At 40.4% G+C, this 17,436-nt stretch overlaps 3 protein-coding genes across 3 annotated transcripts in view; all 3 read right to left on the reverse strand.

Annotated features, from left to right (window-relative positions):
• Nucleotides 1-439: 439 nt before the first annotated feature.
• On the reverse strand, nt 440-2,679 carry pla2g12a (phospholipase A2, group XIIA). Its single transcript, XM_029431557.1, has 4 exons — nt 2,266-2,679; nt 1,807-1,883; nt 1,302-1,467; nt 440-1,033 (listed from the first exon to the last, which is right to left on the reverse strand). The coding sequence occupies exons 1-4, from the start codon at nt 2,477-2,479 to the stop codon at nt 915-917; spliced, it is 576 nt and encodes a 191-aa protein (XP_029287417.1). The 5' UTR covers nt 2,480-2,679; the 3' UTR covers nt 440-914.
• Nucleotides 2,680-3,571: 892 nt separating this feature from the next.
• Nucleotides 3,572-11,067, reverse strand: dnajb14 (DnaJ heat shock protein family (Hsp40) member B14). Its single transcript, XM_029431532.1, has 8 exons — nt 10,873-11,067; nt 7,404-7,572; nt 6,373-6,518; nt 6,048-6,245; nt 5,287-5,372; nt 5,006-5,115; nt 4,611-4,783; nt 3,572-4,499 (listed from the first exon to the last, which is right to left on the reverse strand). Exons 1-8 carry the CDS (start codon nt 11,009-11,011, stop codon nt 4,375-4,377), a joined length of 1,146 nt encoding a protein of 381 aa, XP_029287392.1. The 5' UTR covers nt 11,012-11,067; the 3' UTR covers nt 3,572-4,374.
• A 1,053-nt stretch (nt 11,068-12,120) lies between these two features.
• ttc39b (tetratricopeptide repeat domain 39B) overlaps nt 12,121-17,436 on the reverse strand; it is a 5,943-nt gene continuing 627 nt past the window's right edge. Inside the window, exons 3-18 of the mRNA XM_029431067.1 lie at nt 16,979-17,083; nt 16,718-16,849; nt 16,242-16,318; nt 15,592-15,721; nt 15,378-15,483; nt 15,117-15,182; nt 14,890-14,998; nt 14,500-14,567; nt 14,345-14,404; nt 14,082-14,243; nt 13,902-13,993; nt 13,701-13,821; nt 13,496-13,607; nt 13,290-13,407; nt 13,017-13,133; nt 12,121-12,894 (exon numbers count right to left, since the gene is read on the reverse strand). Coding sequence (XP_029286927.1) covers nt 12,780-12,894; nt 13,017-13,133; nt 13,290-13,407; nt 13,496-13,607; nt 13,701-13,821; nt 13,902-13,993; nt 14,082-14,243; nt 14,345-14,404; nt 14,500-14,567; nt 14,890-14,998; nt 15,117-15,182; nt 15,378-15,483; nt 15,592-15,721; nt 16,242-16,318; nt 16,718-16,849; nt 16,979-17,083 — 1,690 coding nt within the window. The 3' untranslated portion in view covers nt 12,121-12,779. The remainder of the gene's footprint in view (nt 12,895-13,016; nt 13,134-13,289; nt 13,408-13,495; nt 13,608-13,700; nt 13,822-13,901; nt 13,994-14,081; nt 14,244-14,344; nt 14,405-14,499; nt 14,568-14,889; nt 14,999-15,116; nt 15,183-15,377; nt 15,484-15,591; nt 15,722-16,241; nt 16,319-16,717; nt 16,850-16,978; nt 17,084-17,436) is intronic.

Genomic DNA, 17,436 nt, shown 5'->3' on the forward strand with positions numbered 1-17,436 from the left:
GAAAAACACTTTTCCCGTCATCAACGAGCCAAACAAGTCGAGCGCTTCATTCAGGAACTTATCAACCTTGTGTTTTCCGTTAACTGAGTTTTCTTCCAGTCTAGAGTCTCTTGTTTGCAGGCACACGAACATTGAAGACATCCTCTAGAGAACAAACCCAACACAAAAACACAAATGTAGCTGTAGTAGTGCATCGTCCACTTAACGTCACATTGGTTTAATTAAGGCTGATTATCATCCACGACAGCGACGCTTGTATTGTTTTCACCTTGTGAGTCATAATGGCAAAATGTGCTCCTGAGAGAGTTACTGAAGCGGGAACCACAGAAGGCGTTACGAGTACCAGGTGTGTCTGTCTTGTCACCGCGATAGTGTCGCAACCGTGCAAGATGTAGTCGATAAACCTTCCAGGTGTGTAGTTGACAATAAAACATTCTGAGACAGGTTCATTTAGTCAGTTTAGTCGTTGTGCATAGTTTAAAAGTTGCATTTCTCATAATCAATGCCAAATAACATCATTTAGTTTTTCCCCCCCCCCCACAACCGTTCTGGGAATTATTTTAAATTAACAAACCCATAAAATAAAGTGTAGCCAAAAGCCAGGCTAACCCTGAACACCATGTTTCTAGTCTATCACAGGACAAACACATTACACAGCATGAACAAAATATAAATAATTAACTGCATCAGAGAAGATATTAACTGTCCACTAGGTGTTTTCACATTCACTTTGCCTAACAGACGTCTACAATTCAAGACTCCAAGAAAAAGGGAGGCGATGGACACAAGTCAGTGCAGGCCCAAGAAACTCTATCCCTGAAAAGATCGGAGGGAAAAAGTGTATTGCTCGTATCCTTCTGTCAGTGCTGTGTGTTTGAATCAGTCCGTTCCACAGTCTTGATCCTGTCGTGGTGTCACAGTTCCCGCTTCACTTCATACTGACACACACAAGACTCCCTCTGGCTGTCCAGGTATGGCTTACATCCCAAGTGCATCACAGCGTCAAACAGCAGAGTCACAGCTGACTCACAGGCTGCAAAGAAGGACAGAAAGAAGAAGAAGAAGAAGAAGAAGAAGAAGAAGAAGAAGAAGAAGAAGAAGAAGAAGAAGAAGAAGAAGAAGAAGAAGAAGAAGAGCGAACACACAACAGGGGGAAAGGTGAGCTGGTTTGAAAATCAGGTAATTTGCTAAACTAATAAGATGTAAATGTAACATTTTAAAATGTCTACCACTGAGAGAGAGAGGACGTGAGGAAGCATCAATTAGCATCCTGAAAAGCACCCATTGGCTCAGCCTCTTACCTTGGACACTTTGGGCCAATCCCAGAGTCCTTTGCACATTCCTGCAGATGGTCTCGAGACAGTCCTGGAACTGCTCGTCGCAGTCGTGCTTCTCGCTGCCGCAGGTGTCGTAGCAGCGGTCATGTTGGTTACAACATTTGGTCATGGACGGGATGCCTATGTCAAACTGGAAACAGGTTTGTCACTCTTTGTAGTGTATTTTAGAATGACATTAAAATTAAAAATGCCTGTAGGAAACATTTCCCCAAATTCAAAAGTTTTGATGGTGGTTCATGTCCTGGTTAGTAAAATCTGAAATAAAAGTTTCGATACTTTACGTCTGTACTGCAATTTCATGTTACTCATCAGCCAGGGATCAGGGTATACAAAATGCTTAACACACTAGGGAACATTCAATGTAAAAGAATATGCTGTTTGAGTTGATGCTTACATCAGGAATCACATTATAAACATTTTTGCTTGTCCAATATGTGTAAAAAAAAACTTCCAAATGATGTCAGATTACCTGAAATCCGAACAGCGGGGAGCCACATCCGTTGGGTGGTGGTTGCTTGTATGCGGGACGAGGTTCCGGCTTGTAACCTGTCAGAGGAGCAAAGGTGAAGATGTTTCTTGTTCTGTCACAGTCAGTTATCTTGCTGTGAAGAAATAACCACATCAATACACCATGATGTCATGGTCTACCTTGCAGCTCAAGGAGTGATAATGTATATCTTCTGGCTCTCAAGTGTTGCATAAACTCAACGTTCATTAACTGTGTCTCACATTATTTGTCCATAGTTGTTTAATTTTGACTTGAATATGTAAGGAAAAGCACAGGTATGAACACTATCCTTCATGTCATGTATGAGACATGAGTCCTGGCACTCCTAAATTAAACACTACCACTAGTAATGTTATGTTTGACACATTAATTGTTCACTTTGAGAAAGAAAAGGTATAAAAAGACAAAAAGCTGTTTTACCATCTGCACACTTATAATGGCACAGCCCGTCATCGCCACCAAATAAGTCCAGTGCTGCGTTCAGGTACGTGTCAATCTTGTGTATTCCGTTCCGGATCGTTTTCAGAGTCATCCTCCAGTCTGGAGTCTCTGGCTCTTGTGAACACGCAGACACCCATGGGAGACATCCACAAGAGTACAGACCCAACAGAAAAACACAGATGCGGTAGTGCATCGTCTACTTAACGTCAGAGCCGGAAACCAGCGTTTCCCGGCACATTTGTTCAATTTAGGCTGATTTATTCCTCACAATGTTGTCTTGATGGCATCTCAAGTTTCACTTCTGGTTGTTTTCATTTCACTACCTAGTTTAGACACATAGCTGGTAGGAGCCCACCTGCCACAGCATACGTTGATTCACTTCCGGGTTTGACGCTGTCACATGACCGCTGATAAACCAATCAAGATGATGTCACAAGTTGCAACGTCCGTAAAGAAAAATACAAGTCAGTAATATTTAAAATATTTCCCACTGCTGAATGTCTGAATAACAAAGTTCACTGAAAAGATAGGGACACAAATATATTTAAAAATATTTAAAGTACAGAGGTAGACTTTTTTACATAATTTTACATAAAATATACACTGTTATGATAATAATAAATAATAATAATAGTAATAATACCAGACTTGTAATGGAGTATATTTTACACTGGTGTTTCTACTTTTACTTTAAAAAGAGTAGTGCTTTTTCCACCAATGGCACATACTGTATTTGGTTTGTATTTCCGGGGACTTATTTTATGTTTTGATACACAGCTTCCTCTGGTGGATAAATCTGGCCATTACACTCACGCAAAGAAGAATCATCAGTCTCTTGTTTCTTGAGTTTCAGTCATTATGAACCTCATCAGGTTTATAAAAAAATATAATATTGGTTCTGAAAGTGGTTCAATGATCTCGATAGGAATAATAGAAATATAGGACCCCTTGGTTCCTAACGTATACAATTACGTTACGAGTGTAGGATGGTCTTATGTAAGAAAAAACAAGAAATACTGACAAATTGAAGTACACATCGGTACGTACGCTGTATACATGTGTACGCAGGTGAATATAGATGTGTATGTGTGTTACACCACAGAAATATAGTCAAGGAAGTGATAATGCGTGACATAATACATTTCCATACACCTCCACTGCAGCAGCAATAACACCAACACTACATGCTATATTCTACGAGATGCAAGTTATAAAGTGTTATTTTCTTGTCATTTTGGTGAATTGAACCTTTGACATCTGAATCAGAGACACAAATACTACAAAGTCTATGGTAATAATTTTACTTTATTTAAATGATTAGGCGAGCAATGAAGAAAAACTTTGTTTCTTCTATAGTTTCTTAAATAACTGCATAAACTTCAAACATTCAAAAATGAAAATGTACAACCATTTATGAGAACAGTTTCAATGTCCTTCCATGTTTAGTCCCAACCAACTTCTCATTTTGAAGATGACGACATAAAATATTCTATAGTAGCAAAATCACAGGTATCTCTTCATGATCCGTTGACCGTCATCCACACTTGGAGGCGAGTAGGAAGCGAGAAGAAGCGCTGCGTTTTCTTTTCTTCTTTTGTTCCCGTGTTCTGCACGAAATGGATTTGGCTGGAGGACAGCACCCGCCCAAACGAACCTACAAAGTCTCTCATCTTATATTTATGTCAAGCAGATGATGTCGAAAGCCGTTTGTTGATCTCAAGACAGTGATTTGTTTGGGTTCTCACTACTCGAAGCACATGCCTTTACAATCAAGTGTCCTTGTCCGTCTTGCTTCCAGGAAAATACAAGAAAAGCAGAGTAAAAAAAAAAAACTAAACAAAAAAAAAGAAAGGTCTGGAGCTTTCTACAGCACGTGTAGATTGGTTCATTAAGATGCACCAAGGCGGTTCCTGGGGTCAGACTGGAGTGAGGAAGTTGGTGTGGGGGATATGAGGAGAGGGACATTTTAAAACTTCAACAATAGAGCTAAATTATTTCAGTAAGTTCTTGCTCCTAGTGTAAAGACTCTTCCTTAGAAAAACATGAACATACACATCTATTCATATACATGATCTAAAAGCGTCCAATTCATCCTCCTCTGAATAGGTTATTTAGTCTGTCCAGCTCCCTGCAGTTATCCATGGTCATAAGTTCTGCCTTCTTGCGCATTCGGTCGTCCCTGTAAACCTTAGCAGCATACAGCAGGTCTGTTTCTGGATGAGACAAGCACAAAAACAACGTGAGGGATAAAGCGAGAAGAAACAAAACTATTATTGAATCCAGTAAACTTGTTCCGAGTGTGTATTATAACCACGGCTACTCACTTGTCTGTCTCTCCTTCCAACAGTTATTTCTGACATTAGATACATAGTCCTCCTCCACATTTTTCTCAATCTGGTGCAGCGCTGAGCCCCTAAACTCCGACTTGAAATCTCTAGCGACGTAGTAGTCGACGTGCAGGTTTTCCGTCTGCCGTTTTATGGTCTGACCCGTGGACCTGGAGGAGGCAGTGGGAGGACAAATTGTTGAGGCAAAGCTGTCAACAGTAGCAGTCATGTTGAATCCTGAAGGTAATTTAGAGTATCAGGTTTTACTGAGACACCAGGACGAGCACTTTTTACCAACATTTCATAGTACATCTTAAAAATTGTGATTAGCTTCATGACATTCTGCCTCAGCGATGAAAAACTGTGTGTGTGTGTGTGTGTGTGTGACGTACGGTCGAGAGTAGAGGCTGTAGGGTGGGGGGGACACCATCATCTGGCTCAGTATTGACACTAAAATCAGGATCACGATGGGCATCAGCTGGATAAACATTGAGAAGCCACCCTGGAGGCAAACACAGTTCAATGAGTGCTTCACCTTCAACAACACACACCTATGATACTGTACAGTCAAAGTCGTTTCTATAGGTGCACATCAATTCAAATGACAATGTACTATACTATTATGTGACATTAATGAAAGATAAGACATCAAATCTGAACCCCATGTACGTACATCTCCCCTTTCTTCTGTTCTCTCTTGTCGGGAATCCGTCTGCTGGCTGTAGCTCGTTCTGTTGTTGGTAAAGGTGTGTGCGCTTGCTGTAGACAACGAAGAAACAAAGAATATGGAACACGTTGAGGTCACTTAAAGCTCCTGGAAAGGCACGTCCATGATTGGTTCTGAATTATGTCATTTGGGATCGTATGTGCATATAATAAACGCCTACAAAGCATAACAACATAGCCTTTGACCTAACTATGCAACTTAAGAATAAGTCTCACTCACTTCCCTGTTACTGGGTTGCAGTTAGACGTGGCTAAACGAGGACATCATTTACGTAATGAACATCTGCCCAATAATATTTAGGAGAAAGATGATTGACGCGTCTCTCGCCAAGCTGTCTTCACAACACCTCCAATCGTCCCTCCATTGGAAAACTGCACTGCACTTTTCTTAGCTTGGTTTGGTTTGAAAGCTACCGTGTTAAGCTAACCAACAGACTATCACAGATAAGATAAGTAGCCCAAAAGTGTAGCATAGAAAAGCTAATGCTAACTGTCTTTTAGTGAAGCTTTCTAACCAAGTAGGGTCCATTTGATAGATTTGGTACTTTATTCCGTGGTAGGACGCGACACGATTTAGTGATTAATAGTAAAAATAACATGGTAAAGTTACTTTAGCCTAAAGGGGATCTGTCAATCAAGTGTGATCCGATCACGAGGAATGGTTACCAAACGTAAGTGGGACACGATGGACTCTAAGTGCTCACTCACAGGAGGGGAAGCCACCTCCAAAGAACATGTTGAAGAGGTCCTCGGGAGTGATGTCGGCCTCGAAGCCCCTGTGGAAGTCGAAGCCTCCTCCGCCTCCTCCGTGCGAGTGACCCGGGCTGCTCGGCTCCTCTCCTCCGGTCAGGTCGTACTGCCGTCTTTTGTCTGGGTTGCTGAGCACTGCATATGCATTACCAATCTCTGGAGGAGGACACCGGTGATGAATCAAGGGAGGGGGGAAAAGTGATGGACGAGTTGGTAGGTGTCAAAATACGATGCTCACATGCGAGCTACATTTCAAATCGATCATTAAAGAACAAGGATTTACTTTTAAAGGCCTCTGTGGCTCCAGGTGCATGGTTTTTGTCTGGATGGAACTTGAGCGCTAGTTTCCTGTAGGCTTTCTTTAGCTCTTCCTCGTTCACTTCTTTATTGACACCCAGCACTTCGTAGTAGTCCTTACACCGCTTTATTCTGAAAGACAGGGACAGGAAGTGAAGCAACTGGAAACAACCCAGTGGCCCTGCAGGTGAGAACATGTTCTAAATTCTCTTCCACCGCCACTTTCTGAACGTCAAGCGTGTATACTTCATTTGACCTGTGACGTCTGTCATTAGGGCTGTCATAGAGTGAATCCATGTTACAAAATAAAATACACATCAAAGATCAATATGCATCACACAAAAAAAAAATAGCAAATGTGTAAATCTCATAGAATAATAAACGAAAGTATTCCGCTGTTAAAAGTGGATAATATTAAGTTATAGCGTAGCCAGCCGATACGGACTGATGACTGCAGTAAGATTACTAATGAGGTCACGTGGGAGACGTATTTAAAGTAAACATGAAGCACAACCGGTGCTTCTTTTTCTTAGAAGACATGATGCAATTTTTAAACTACTGAAGCTTTCCCCAGAGGATTTAGTGTGAAAACACTAGAGAGCAGAGTGAGTGCCTGTGTGTAATAAGTGAACACGCTGGTAGGATTGACGAGCAGCATGTTTATCCTATGAATGCATTCAAGTTGCTGTTTGCAACGAATCTGAGTCTCTCTCTCTCTCTGAAATTAGAGCATGTAGTGGTTACCTGTAATTTAGTTCACACTAAATGTCTTTATCCCCTCACAGGCAAGACACCAAGCTGACAATTAGCCGTGTGTGCACAACACTGCGGAGACTACAGCGTCCTCCTGCAGCCACGGATAATAGGGATAATAAAGTATGATGGAAACAGTACTGCTGACACAGGGCCAACTGAAGGAACGCACCAACATAGGAGTCGGACAGATTACAGTACCAATTAGAGGGGAAAGAAATACAGCATGAAAAGGGAAGAGCCAGTGAATCCTAAAATTCTCACCTTTGCACACCTTCAACCTGATCTTTGTTGAAGCCTTTAGAAGAGTCGCCTCCTCCTTGGCTTTCCCTCTCTGGATGTGCGCCGGTACCTTCTGAGCCTTCCGCTGTCCTCCTACGATACGCACCGTTTCCCCCTGAGCTCCCATTCTTCGTTAACGCATCCAACAAAGCTGAAGAACAGAGGAAGAGGCTTAAGATGAATTAAATGATTACCTTTAGTATCTTAGAAGTGAGTAAGACAGCACTGATCTTTAACAGACCGAGCTCCAGTTTAGGATAGCTCTCCATTTAAAGTTGATGAATGAAAAGGCCTCACTTGAGGTAAAACACGCAACAAAACCAAATTTGGTACAGTACAAGGAAGCACTGGATTCAATCCCCTGATTAAAACAAGTCTGTGAGTGCACATAGGGAGAAGATATGACTACATTAAAACCAAGAGGAAGTGTCGTACTAAAACTCAACGTTGTGCACCACTTCCAGGTGACTATTGTGGTGCAGTGAACAAAAGGCATGACGATGTTCAGAGTGCCACATTTTGCATACTGCAGAAGAGAAATGAAAATTTTCCAAACCTGTCATTCGCCCTGTACTGTACACATCATCATTTTAAATGTACTATTATGAGTTATAGAGACAAGATTGTGCAGAAAATAATCATGCAGCTCACTTATAACCAGAGTAAATCACCACTATGCAGCAAATTCAAGTAAAGATGACCACATCAAAAGCACACACACACACTAAGTGATAGATAATATAAACTTAAAGACCACACAGCAACAGTAGAGCAGCCTAATCATGTGTCTCTCGAAGGTTTTTAAGTGTTATAATGTTCCTTATTGTTCAGTAATTTATTATTCATCATTATGAATGTGGTCATGTGTAACATAAGCTAACAACTAGTGCCTCTTTCACAACCATAATCCATCCCATAGCACTAGACTACTTAACATCTTAAGAAAGACAAACATGTCATTGTATTTTTAGTTACAAATTCTACAGCTTTTCTTAGGCTGAATCATATATTTTCGCAGCTGCAAAAAAACCTGATTAGCCCACGCTGAACAATAGTTCAATATAATAATCTGTTTAATCTATTTTGCATTTAGCTAAATCCGGGCCAAAAGTTTTGATCATTTTAAAAAAAAATTGAAAGCGTTTGAGTTTCCAGAAAAACACTATACAAGTAAAATGTATTATTATTATTATTATTATTATTAATAAACTGTTTTGATCTTAAACTTTGAAAAATAAAATAATGTATTCAAATATTATTTTGATTCAGTTCTGTAATTCTTTGGAATAAATTATTTATTTTCATTTTTCACTTTCATATATATATTTATATATATTTATTTTGATACAAGTTCTTGTTTTTTTTGCAGATTTTATGTTTTCAGATTCAGATCTTATTTGTTCCACGTTCAGACTAATGGTCCTGGTCTGGCGTGAGGGGCGTGGCTTCAACTGAGAGGGCCGTTGAAATGCGAGTGACAGCCAAAGAAGGAAGGCTTGAAGACCTTCCTCAATCATGTTGCCTTCAGGAAATGTAGGTACCATGAGAAGTATGATCAACACTTTCTATACACCATATTCATGGGCAGTAGAAAAAAATAGACGGCAGTGACAAAGTTCCGTTAAGTAAGTTAAGCAAGCTGTACTCTGTTCCAATAGCAGTATAAGAGGAATACACTATGACAACACTGACAGACTGCAGTTCAACAGCTACACTTTGACGTTTCCCCACTTCCACATAGCACTGTGAACGCAGCGTAGTGTTCGATTCATCATTTATTCCAAAGAATTACAGAAAAAAACATTGAAAAAAACTTTCCATACACTTGTTTTAGTTTGAATATATTATTGCATTTCAAGATCAAAACTTGAACTTTCAATTACATTTTATTTTTTTTACAAATGATCAAAACTTTTGGTCCAAATTTAGCTCCATGATCTTGAGGCTGTATTTTGATACGTTACATTTGTTCCTCTTTAATGTGAACACATTCATAACAGAATGGAAAATACTGGGTTAACTGAGCTGATTGTTATGCGATTGTTGATATTACTGATGCCAGATAACTCAAAGACAGTATGACACATATGTAAGTGCTTTGTGTCGGGTACAAACCCCCATGTGGCTGCCGTGATCTAAACTGCCTGTGAGGAATGCTAGTCTGCAGGTATCGTAAGACGCCACCTGTAGGATACCCCCATCCTCTTTGGCCCATTGTTTAAAACCTTTTCTTTATAACTTCTCAAACATGCGTGTGATGCGTGCAGCTTTACATTTCAGTGCACATCCTGTCGTGTGTATGTGGATAGTAAAGATCCTTGACTATTCGCTCAAATAACTGAACTGATAAGTAACATTTTCTGATCTTAACTGCAAATCGTTGTCCGTATGCGTGTGCTATTTAGCTTTTTCAAGGTCCAGCCTTGGAAATTCAGTTATCTATTAGCTTGGACATGGACACACACACACACACACACACACACACACACACACACTCACACACACACACACACACACACACACACACACACACACACAACAGGACACAGAGTTAGACATTTAACTACTTTTAACTTACAAGTTACAATTTAACAATAGAGGAGTTCCTGTCCATCATTGTTCCCTAGTTTATCTAACGTTACACTATTAAACAGTCACTCACAACACTGTATTAAAGAGCCTCTTAGAACTACAAACCAAAGCACTTCCGGCAGTCCAGTGTCCCGGATTAGCCTACACTTCGGGTCAATCGTTCAATTAAAGGATTGGCAGTCGGTTGACCGGCATGAAGTCCCAGCCGTGACTACATCCCTCTCCAGGCTCCACTTGCCTTGTTCTGCCCTCCCCGAGATCCTTACAAGCCCACGGCTTTTACACAACAGCATTAATAACGCAGGCCAAAGCTTATTTCTTGAAATGAAATGAAATGACAGCGAACAAAAATGCTTTAAAGGTCAGCTGGTATTCAAGACATTACAATGAATGACAGCTAGCATGAACCGTTGATGTCTTGATCATGGATTGACGATAAACGTTAGCTAACTTATTTTGGTTGTTTCATTACAATGCTTCTCTGATATCTCCCAAAAGTACAGGCTAACACCATTTCACCTAACTTCTCCATATATATATATATAAATATATATATATATATATATAAAATCCCATTTTACAGCGCTAGCTAGGTTAGCTAACATATCGCTAGGCCCACAATTTAGCTAACGCTAACTCGGATTTGTGTTGCTTAATTTACCGTCTTAAAAGCCATAGTTTATACTTGTGAAACGTGAACTTATCATACAAATATAAGTTATACAATAGTCAGTAGGTGACTTGAAGTGAGCTTAAACCGTGAGGGGTGTTAACACACGTCAGCTATGCTAGCTAACACTACAGAGCAGTTACTACTTCGCTAGGTTAGCCCCGGCCTGTCAGTCACAAACGTCCTCACCTTTGGCTTTGTCAGTTGGATACAGCTTCTCTGCTTTGATGAGAAACTTCAACGCTTTGTCTTTATCTCCAGCGTTGAGGGATTTCGTCGCTATATTTATACATTTTTCAGCTTCGTCTCTGTTCCCTTCCATCTTCATCCCTCTTCCTCCTCCGACAGAGTCAGCTGATCATTTCACTAACCACGTGGTCCCCAGCACTGACAGCAAGAGTCCAAGCAATCATACGTGAATAAATAACACGTTTACTTCTAGTTACTGGGGATTTGTGAGACTTAATAATTAATTTTCCCTTATATGTATACAGTATATGTTACAGTGCTTGTTATAAATAAATGGAAACATATTCAATTTTAATGGGAATTGGTGGAAGAATCCTCAGATATTTTGAAGTAGCAGTACAAAAGTGTAAAAATACTCCATTACAAGTGTGTCTAAGTATTATGCATGTAATATAAAGTTTATTAAATTGTATAGATAAAGATAGTTTAGTTCAGTGGTCTTCAATATAGGGCCAGGCCATTATACAATTATTAATGGAATAGTTAAGACAAAAAACACAAAGTTGTGCTACATTTTTATTTTTATTTTTTTCCTAAGCTTTGCTTTTTGTGTGCAATATTGGATACATGTACTACCTTGGGCCTCCAAATGTCATTTAAATTAAACCATTTGAAAAGGTTAGAGGGGAAATCACTTTTTGGTGGAACTGCTAACTGGAACGTGTCCCTCGACACAGCGTCTCTTTTTTAAAGAACGTGGACTGACTTCCAGATTTGACCTTTTATTGATTTATCGTGATGACAGACAAACATGTTCCTTGAAACTTGCCAAAAGCAAATACTACACTATATAATTGAACACAATGCACACACACACTATCAACCAGAGAGGGAAGAACCAATCAGTGAAACTGGCAAACCTCCATAGTACCATGCATATGCCTGATGTACTCTGATATTCTCACTAGCAGATAGTGATGGACACTGGGCAAGATGAGACTCACATTGTAATCAGTAAGGATGTCCATCTACACTCAGCAGAGAGGATTTGTCCTATTTAACAGTGCTAGTCACATAATCGACTTATCAGCATGCAGGGTGCGAAGGCAAATGTTAGACAGCCAGTCTAACTTCCCTTACATTTAACTTTCAAATCAAAAAGGGAGTTCCCAGCCCTTATTAGTCCACTCTCACAGAATTTATTGAAGAGAGATGAAATGTATCAACACCTTGTGCCACCATTAAATAAAAAAAAAGGACATAATTTGCTTCATTAGCTTTATTTTAGTCAACAAAGCCTCATTCATACTGCACAGAAAAGATGAACAGTTATTTACAGGTCAATAGTTAGCTGTAGAACATGGCTACACTGTACCAGAGCATGTAGCGTACAAACAACAACAACATTCTTATAATATTGACAGGAAAATAAGCAAGATAAATGGAATAGTCTCGCACTGGGTATTACATTATTGCAAACTTCAAAAAGAGCAAAATGTGTTAAATCCAGTAAAAACATTTTCAGTTTCTCTTCTTTCCCCGTACATTTAGTTTGTGTCCCGTGGACTGTCATTGTTCTTACACCGCCCTGCCTCTGAGAAGCTGTAGCATAAGTCAATGGAAACAAACAAGTCATATTCTGGCCAGTCATACAAGGTGCATGCAGAGTCTGCTCAACTGTTCTTGCTCTATATTCACTTAAACAGAATTTAGAAGAAAAAAAAGCTACACAGGGTTGCAATTGTAAGTTTGGATGTACAACATCATCATCATCATCATAATCATCATGGGGGTGACAGCACCATGCTCATCTGGAGGCTTTCAAGATGAGGCCACAATCAGGGTTGAGACTTTGCGTCAGGTGCGTTTGACTACGTTATACGTTGAGCGTCCTGCCACGGGTTCTCTTAAGCCGGCGTACGTGAAGGGGGAAATTTGGCTGCAAAAGAGCCCATGGTGTTGAGCGCTGCATGGATGCGGAAGTGTAGCCTCGACTCCATGTTGTAGTCTTTGTAGTTCGTTCTGCAAACAAGATCACGCATCAGCTCATCGTATAATCAGCCACAGTTCGTCAAAAGCATTTTGGGACATTCAGAAGCAAATATAAATACAGAACTAAAATGTAGCCGGCTAATAACACTTACTTGATATCTTCCATCAAACTAATGGCTTTGTTGGTGTCACCTTTCTGCTTGTGCAACAGGCCCAGCTCATACATGGTAAATGGCACCAGGTAGTTGTCATGCTTGATCCCATTTTCACTGCAAGGAAATGTTAAATCAAAAGTTACTTCAGGGGGGGGGGGGGGGGTCGATTCAGTAGCGTCTCAATGTGTTGTCTCATTTTTGCCCGTTTCAGTTTATTTTCCTGAGAACATGTGTTGCAAAAAAAAAAAAAAAGTATTAAGATGGTCTCACCTGGAAATGACATGATTGAAGCAGAGCTCAGCCTGGACCAGATGCCCCAGCTGTCTTAGACACAGGCCCTTCAGCAGCTGGACAACACACTGGTTATCCAGGTGATACTCTGATGGATCTACACATTAGATGAAATGCTGTTAGTTTCACACTGGTGCTACAAAAACAAACACATATGGGCTTTAAAGTTCTGCTGTTCCTCTCACTTGGGTCATCTTTGAGCTGCTCCTCTGCTTTCTCCAAAGTAGTCAAGATTTGTTTAGTCAACTCGGGTCTTTTGCCAACTACTGTGAAACCGTTCCATACATACATCATTTCCTGTAGGAAGAAAAAGATAATAATCATCATCATCATCAAGCCTAATCTTCAAATGTTCAGTCATTGAAAATAGGAGTGCACATGCATCCTCACCAAAGCAGGCACAACTAGTTTCTCTGGGTTAGCAGAAGAGTATCGCAGGGCCTTGTTTGCTGCAAACTTCTCTGTTGGAATCGACTTCCCAGCAATCCTCAGCCTGAGACCGTTCACCTGCCTACAGACAAACCACACGTCTCAGTTACTGTGTGATGATTACATAACTTACACCCGAGCCAAATAATGGTACACACACACCTGAATAAGTCCTCCTTATTTTCTCCCAGTTCAGTCACTTCCTCCTCTGGTAGCATGCTCAAGATGGCAGCTTTCTGGAATGTATAGATGGCCTGCAAGAGAAGAGCAATCAGCTCATCATCAGAGGTCAATACATGAGCAGTTTTACAAGGCAAAGGGAGACAAAGTTACGCGTGTTACCTGGGACCACTTGCTCTCTTTGCAGAGCAGGTCAGCGTATTGATACGCCTCCCTCCATTTTTGTTCAAAGGAGTAGGACCACATCAGCTCCCAGTAACACAGGTGGTGAATCTGACGCCACTCCTGCTGTGATGCAATACATGCCAGGAACTTCTCCTGAGCCTGCAGAGAAACCCCCACATTTGTAGGCTTTCAGTTTCCTTCAACAACTACACGAGCTGCCTTTGAGCTACTGTTAGACCAGAATCATAACCAGTACTTACAAATGCAAAGTTTCCTTTGAGCAAAGCAATTCTTGCAGTGTAGAAGAGAATGAGAGCTCCCTGTGGACAAGAAACAAACACAGTAGTTTAAAATAATGCCATTTCACTCATCTGCAATGTTAGAATCAGCACAAAAAAAACAAACCACTGCTCACATTTGGAAACCTCTCAATGTAGGGCTCCAGTAGAGCTTCAGCCTCAACAAGGTTTCCATCGCCAGTACCTGATGGAATAATACGAGAAGATTAAGAATGTTCTGACGCTTACAAGGAGAGGAGAGCACAGACATCCGCCAAGGCTGTTTCCATAAGTGAAAAATGATGCGCGTGTCCGCTCTGTAATTCAGATCCGCTCCAAAATGTAATGGGTTGTTCCTTGGCCCATGCAACAACTTTCCACCAATTTGCAAGAAAATTGGGATAGTAGTTTCTCAGTAATCTTGCTGACAAGCAGACAAACTAACCAACAAACTGAACCTGGAAACATAGCTTCCTTAGCAGAGGTTATAATGAGAAAATTGGATTTAAATGTCTGGAAGAATTTACCCAGAATGACTGTAATGTAGAGATGAAACATCAGCAGAGTCAAGGTGCTGAGGATGGAGCGCAGACTGTTGCCAGCTGCTCCCTCTCTCAACTCTGACAAACCTATTTCCTGTAAAGATAATTAGCAAATGGTTCTTTGATTGGTGGTAAAAAAAACAAAAACTATAGAAACACTTAGTATATCATGAGTTTTACTGAACAAATTAAAAGCGACTGATTGCACCTACCCTGTCTCCTGAGAAGCCCAAAAACTCCATCAGTCGGAGGACTCTGGACGGGAGCAGCGACAGCATCTGGTAACAACAACAAGTAGGTTAAAAGTCCGTTAGGGTACGAAATTATGACTTCTTATTGTGCTTTTCTCAGTCAGACATTTCAGTAGCCTTTATTTTTAAGTCTAAAGCAACATATTTGTAACTTAAAAACATGGCTATAAGATGTGACAAAAACACATTGTTCTACTGTATGACTGCTTCTGTAGCTCTCACCAGATTAAATGAGCCGATGCCCATGTTGACTCCGCCCCTAAAATGAATGTGGGTGCTCTTCTGTTTTTCTATATCTTTTGTGATGAGGGCCAAGGCTTGGCAATCCCTGGTTGGAGAGAAAACATATTTCAAAATATACTTGTATATAATTTTCCCTCAGTGTCTGATTAAGGCCTCGTGTCCCCAGCAAAACCCCACATTCAAGGGTTCTTACTTGTAAATCTGATAACTGTTTCGGATTCTCATCCCCCCTTTGATGAAGCCGATTATACTCTCATCCAGGAATGTGAGCGCAGCTTTCTGCAGCAGAACTTCGGCATAGCACAGCTCTGCATGCATCTCCTCTGTCAACAAGAATCAAATGTCACATGCTGGGAGAAGAAATAATCTTTTCAGAGCTTGAGGGAGACGGTCACTGTGAACTCAACCTGTAATCAGTGCCATAGGGTGGATGTAAAAGGTTGTACAGAACAAAACACTTTGTGTGCAGGCCTGACTGTTACCACACTGTGCTGTGACTCTAATTTATCTATTGGTCCATTGATCCAATTAGTCATTGCTTAAATTGCTATGCAAATTAGTTAACGTCAAAAAGGGGATCATGTCACAGAGGATCGTATGTATAGGTTCACGACTCCTCCGTTTCTAAGGGAAGGATTGTTACGCTAATTAAATGTTAGCACCTTCTTATTGTCCCACTCACATAGGCTCAAAGTTTCCTCATCTGCTACCAATGCAATTACTCTCCACACATGTTCACCTACTGCATACAATTACATTTAGTTTATTTCTAATAAAATACTTAATTGACACTCTAACATGGGTCGTCTCCCCTCCTTGTCATGGATCGATAGTCTCACTTACCTTCTGTCAGGTTGTCAGATGGTTGTCTGTACCACAGGCTGGTTAAAGTCTCCACTATTCCAGTTTTCTTTCGAAATCTAAGTTAGGAACACACGATATATGGGCTCAATTTAAAAAGAAGTCATATTATGGTACTTTTCAGATTCCTACTTGTATTTTGAACACGTTTACATGCTTTCATTTAAAATAAATATATATTTATTATCGGTTCTCATACCGTCTTTCTGAATATACCTGCATTTAAACGCTCCATTTTTAGTGCTGTCTCTTTAAGAGCCCAGTATGCTCTGATTGGTCAGTGTTCCTGGGTCTAATGCACCTGCACTGCTTCCAAATCTCACTCTTATATAAAATACACTGCAGCTGGATTGACCATTTTGATACTGTCACAGTATTTATATAGGACCTAGACCTGCTTTATCATGCTGAAGTGGGAACTTAAAGCCTAAACTTTTACGAAAACTGTTCAGCCTTACCTTTGGCATGTGTGCAGGGAGTCCCTCAGTGACTCCATGGCAGCCTCCATGTCCTTTGGGTCAAAGGTCATGCCTGCCTGCATCACTAAGATGCTGCTGTAGCCCATTGCGTGGTACATGCTCTGACTCTTCCTGAAGGCGACAAGAGCAGTACTTAAAAATAACTCAAATGCATATTCCAGGTGTGAAATGAAAAGAACTGCCAAGAACTAAAAGAATAAAGAGTACAACCAGCTGTTCACCAAGAGTCAGTTGACTTACCTGGGTTTTAATAGAGCCAAAGCATCAGAAAACCTGTTGTTCAGAAAAAGATCTAGGGCGGCGGAGGAATCAGTCAGTGAAGCCTCTAAATCCATTTCAGGTAATCTGAATGAAAGATTGGCAGATTCATTTAGATCTAAATCCCAACAGACATACAAACATCACGTCATGTACGAGTATTTGAAAGCACAGGAGAACTCAAACCCAAAAAAGGACCAGACAATGCACTCTGGAAAAGATCAGGCTTTACATTCTCATAGAGACAAGATGTAACATTTAAAGCTTGTTAGCTAGTAGAGTGTGTGAAACAAGGTTGGTTTGAAGAATGAATAAGGAGTTATGTGTCAGTAAGATATATATTGACAGGTAGTGTGTGCGTAGTGCATTACGAAGAGTACAAATCATCATCTTACATCCCATTTGTAAGGATATCTCTATAGGATTCTCTGTGAATCCAA

This window comes from Cottoperca gobio, chromosome 1, assembly GCF_900634415.1.
Source record: "Cottoperca gobio chromosome 1, fCotGob3.1, whole genome shotgun sequence".
Classification (NCBI taxonomy): Eukaryota; Metazoa; Chordata; class Actinopteri; order Perciformes; family Bovichtidae; genus Cottoperca; species Cottoperca gobio.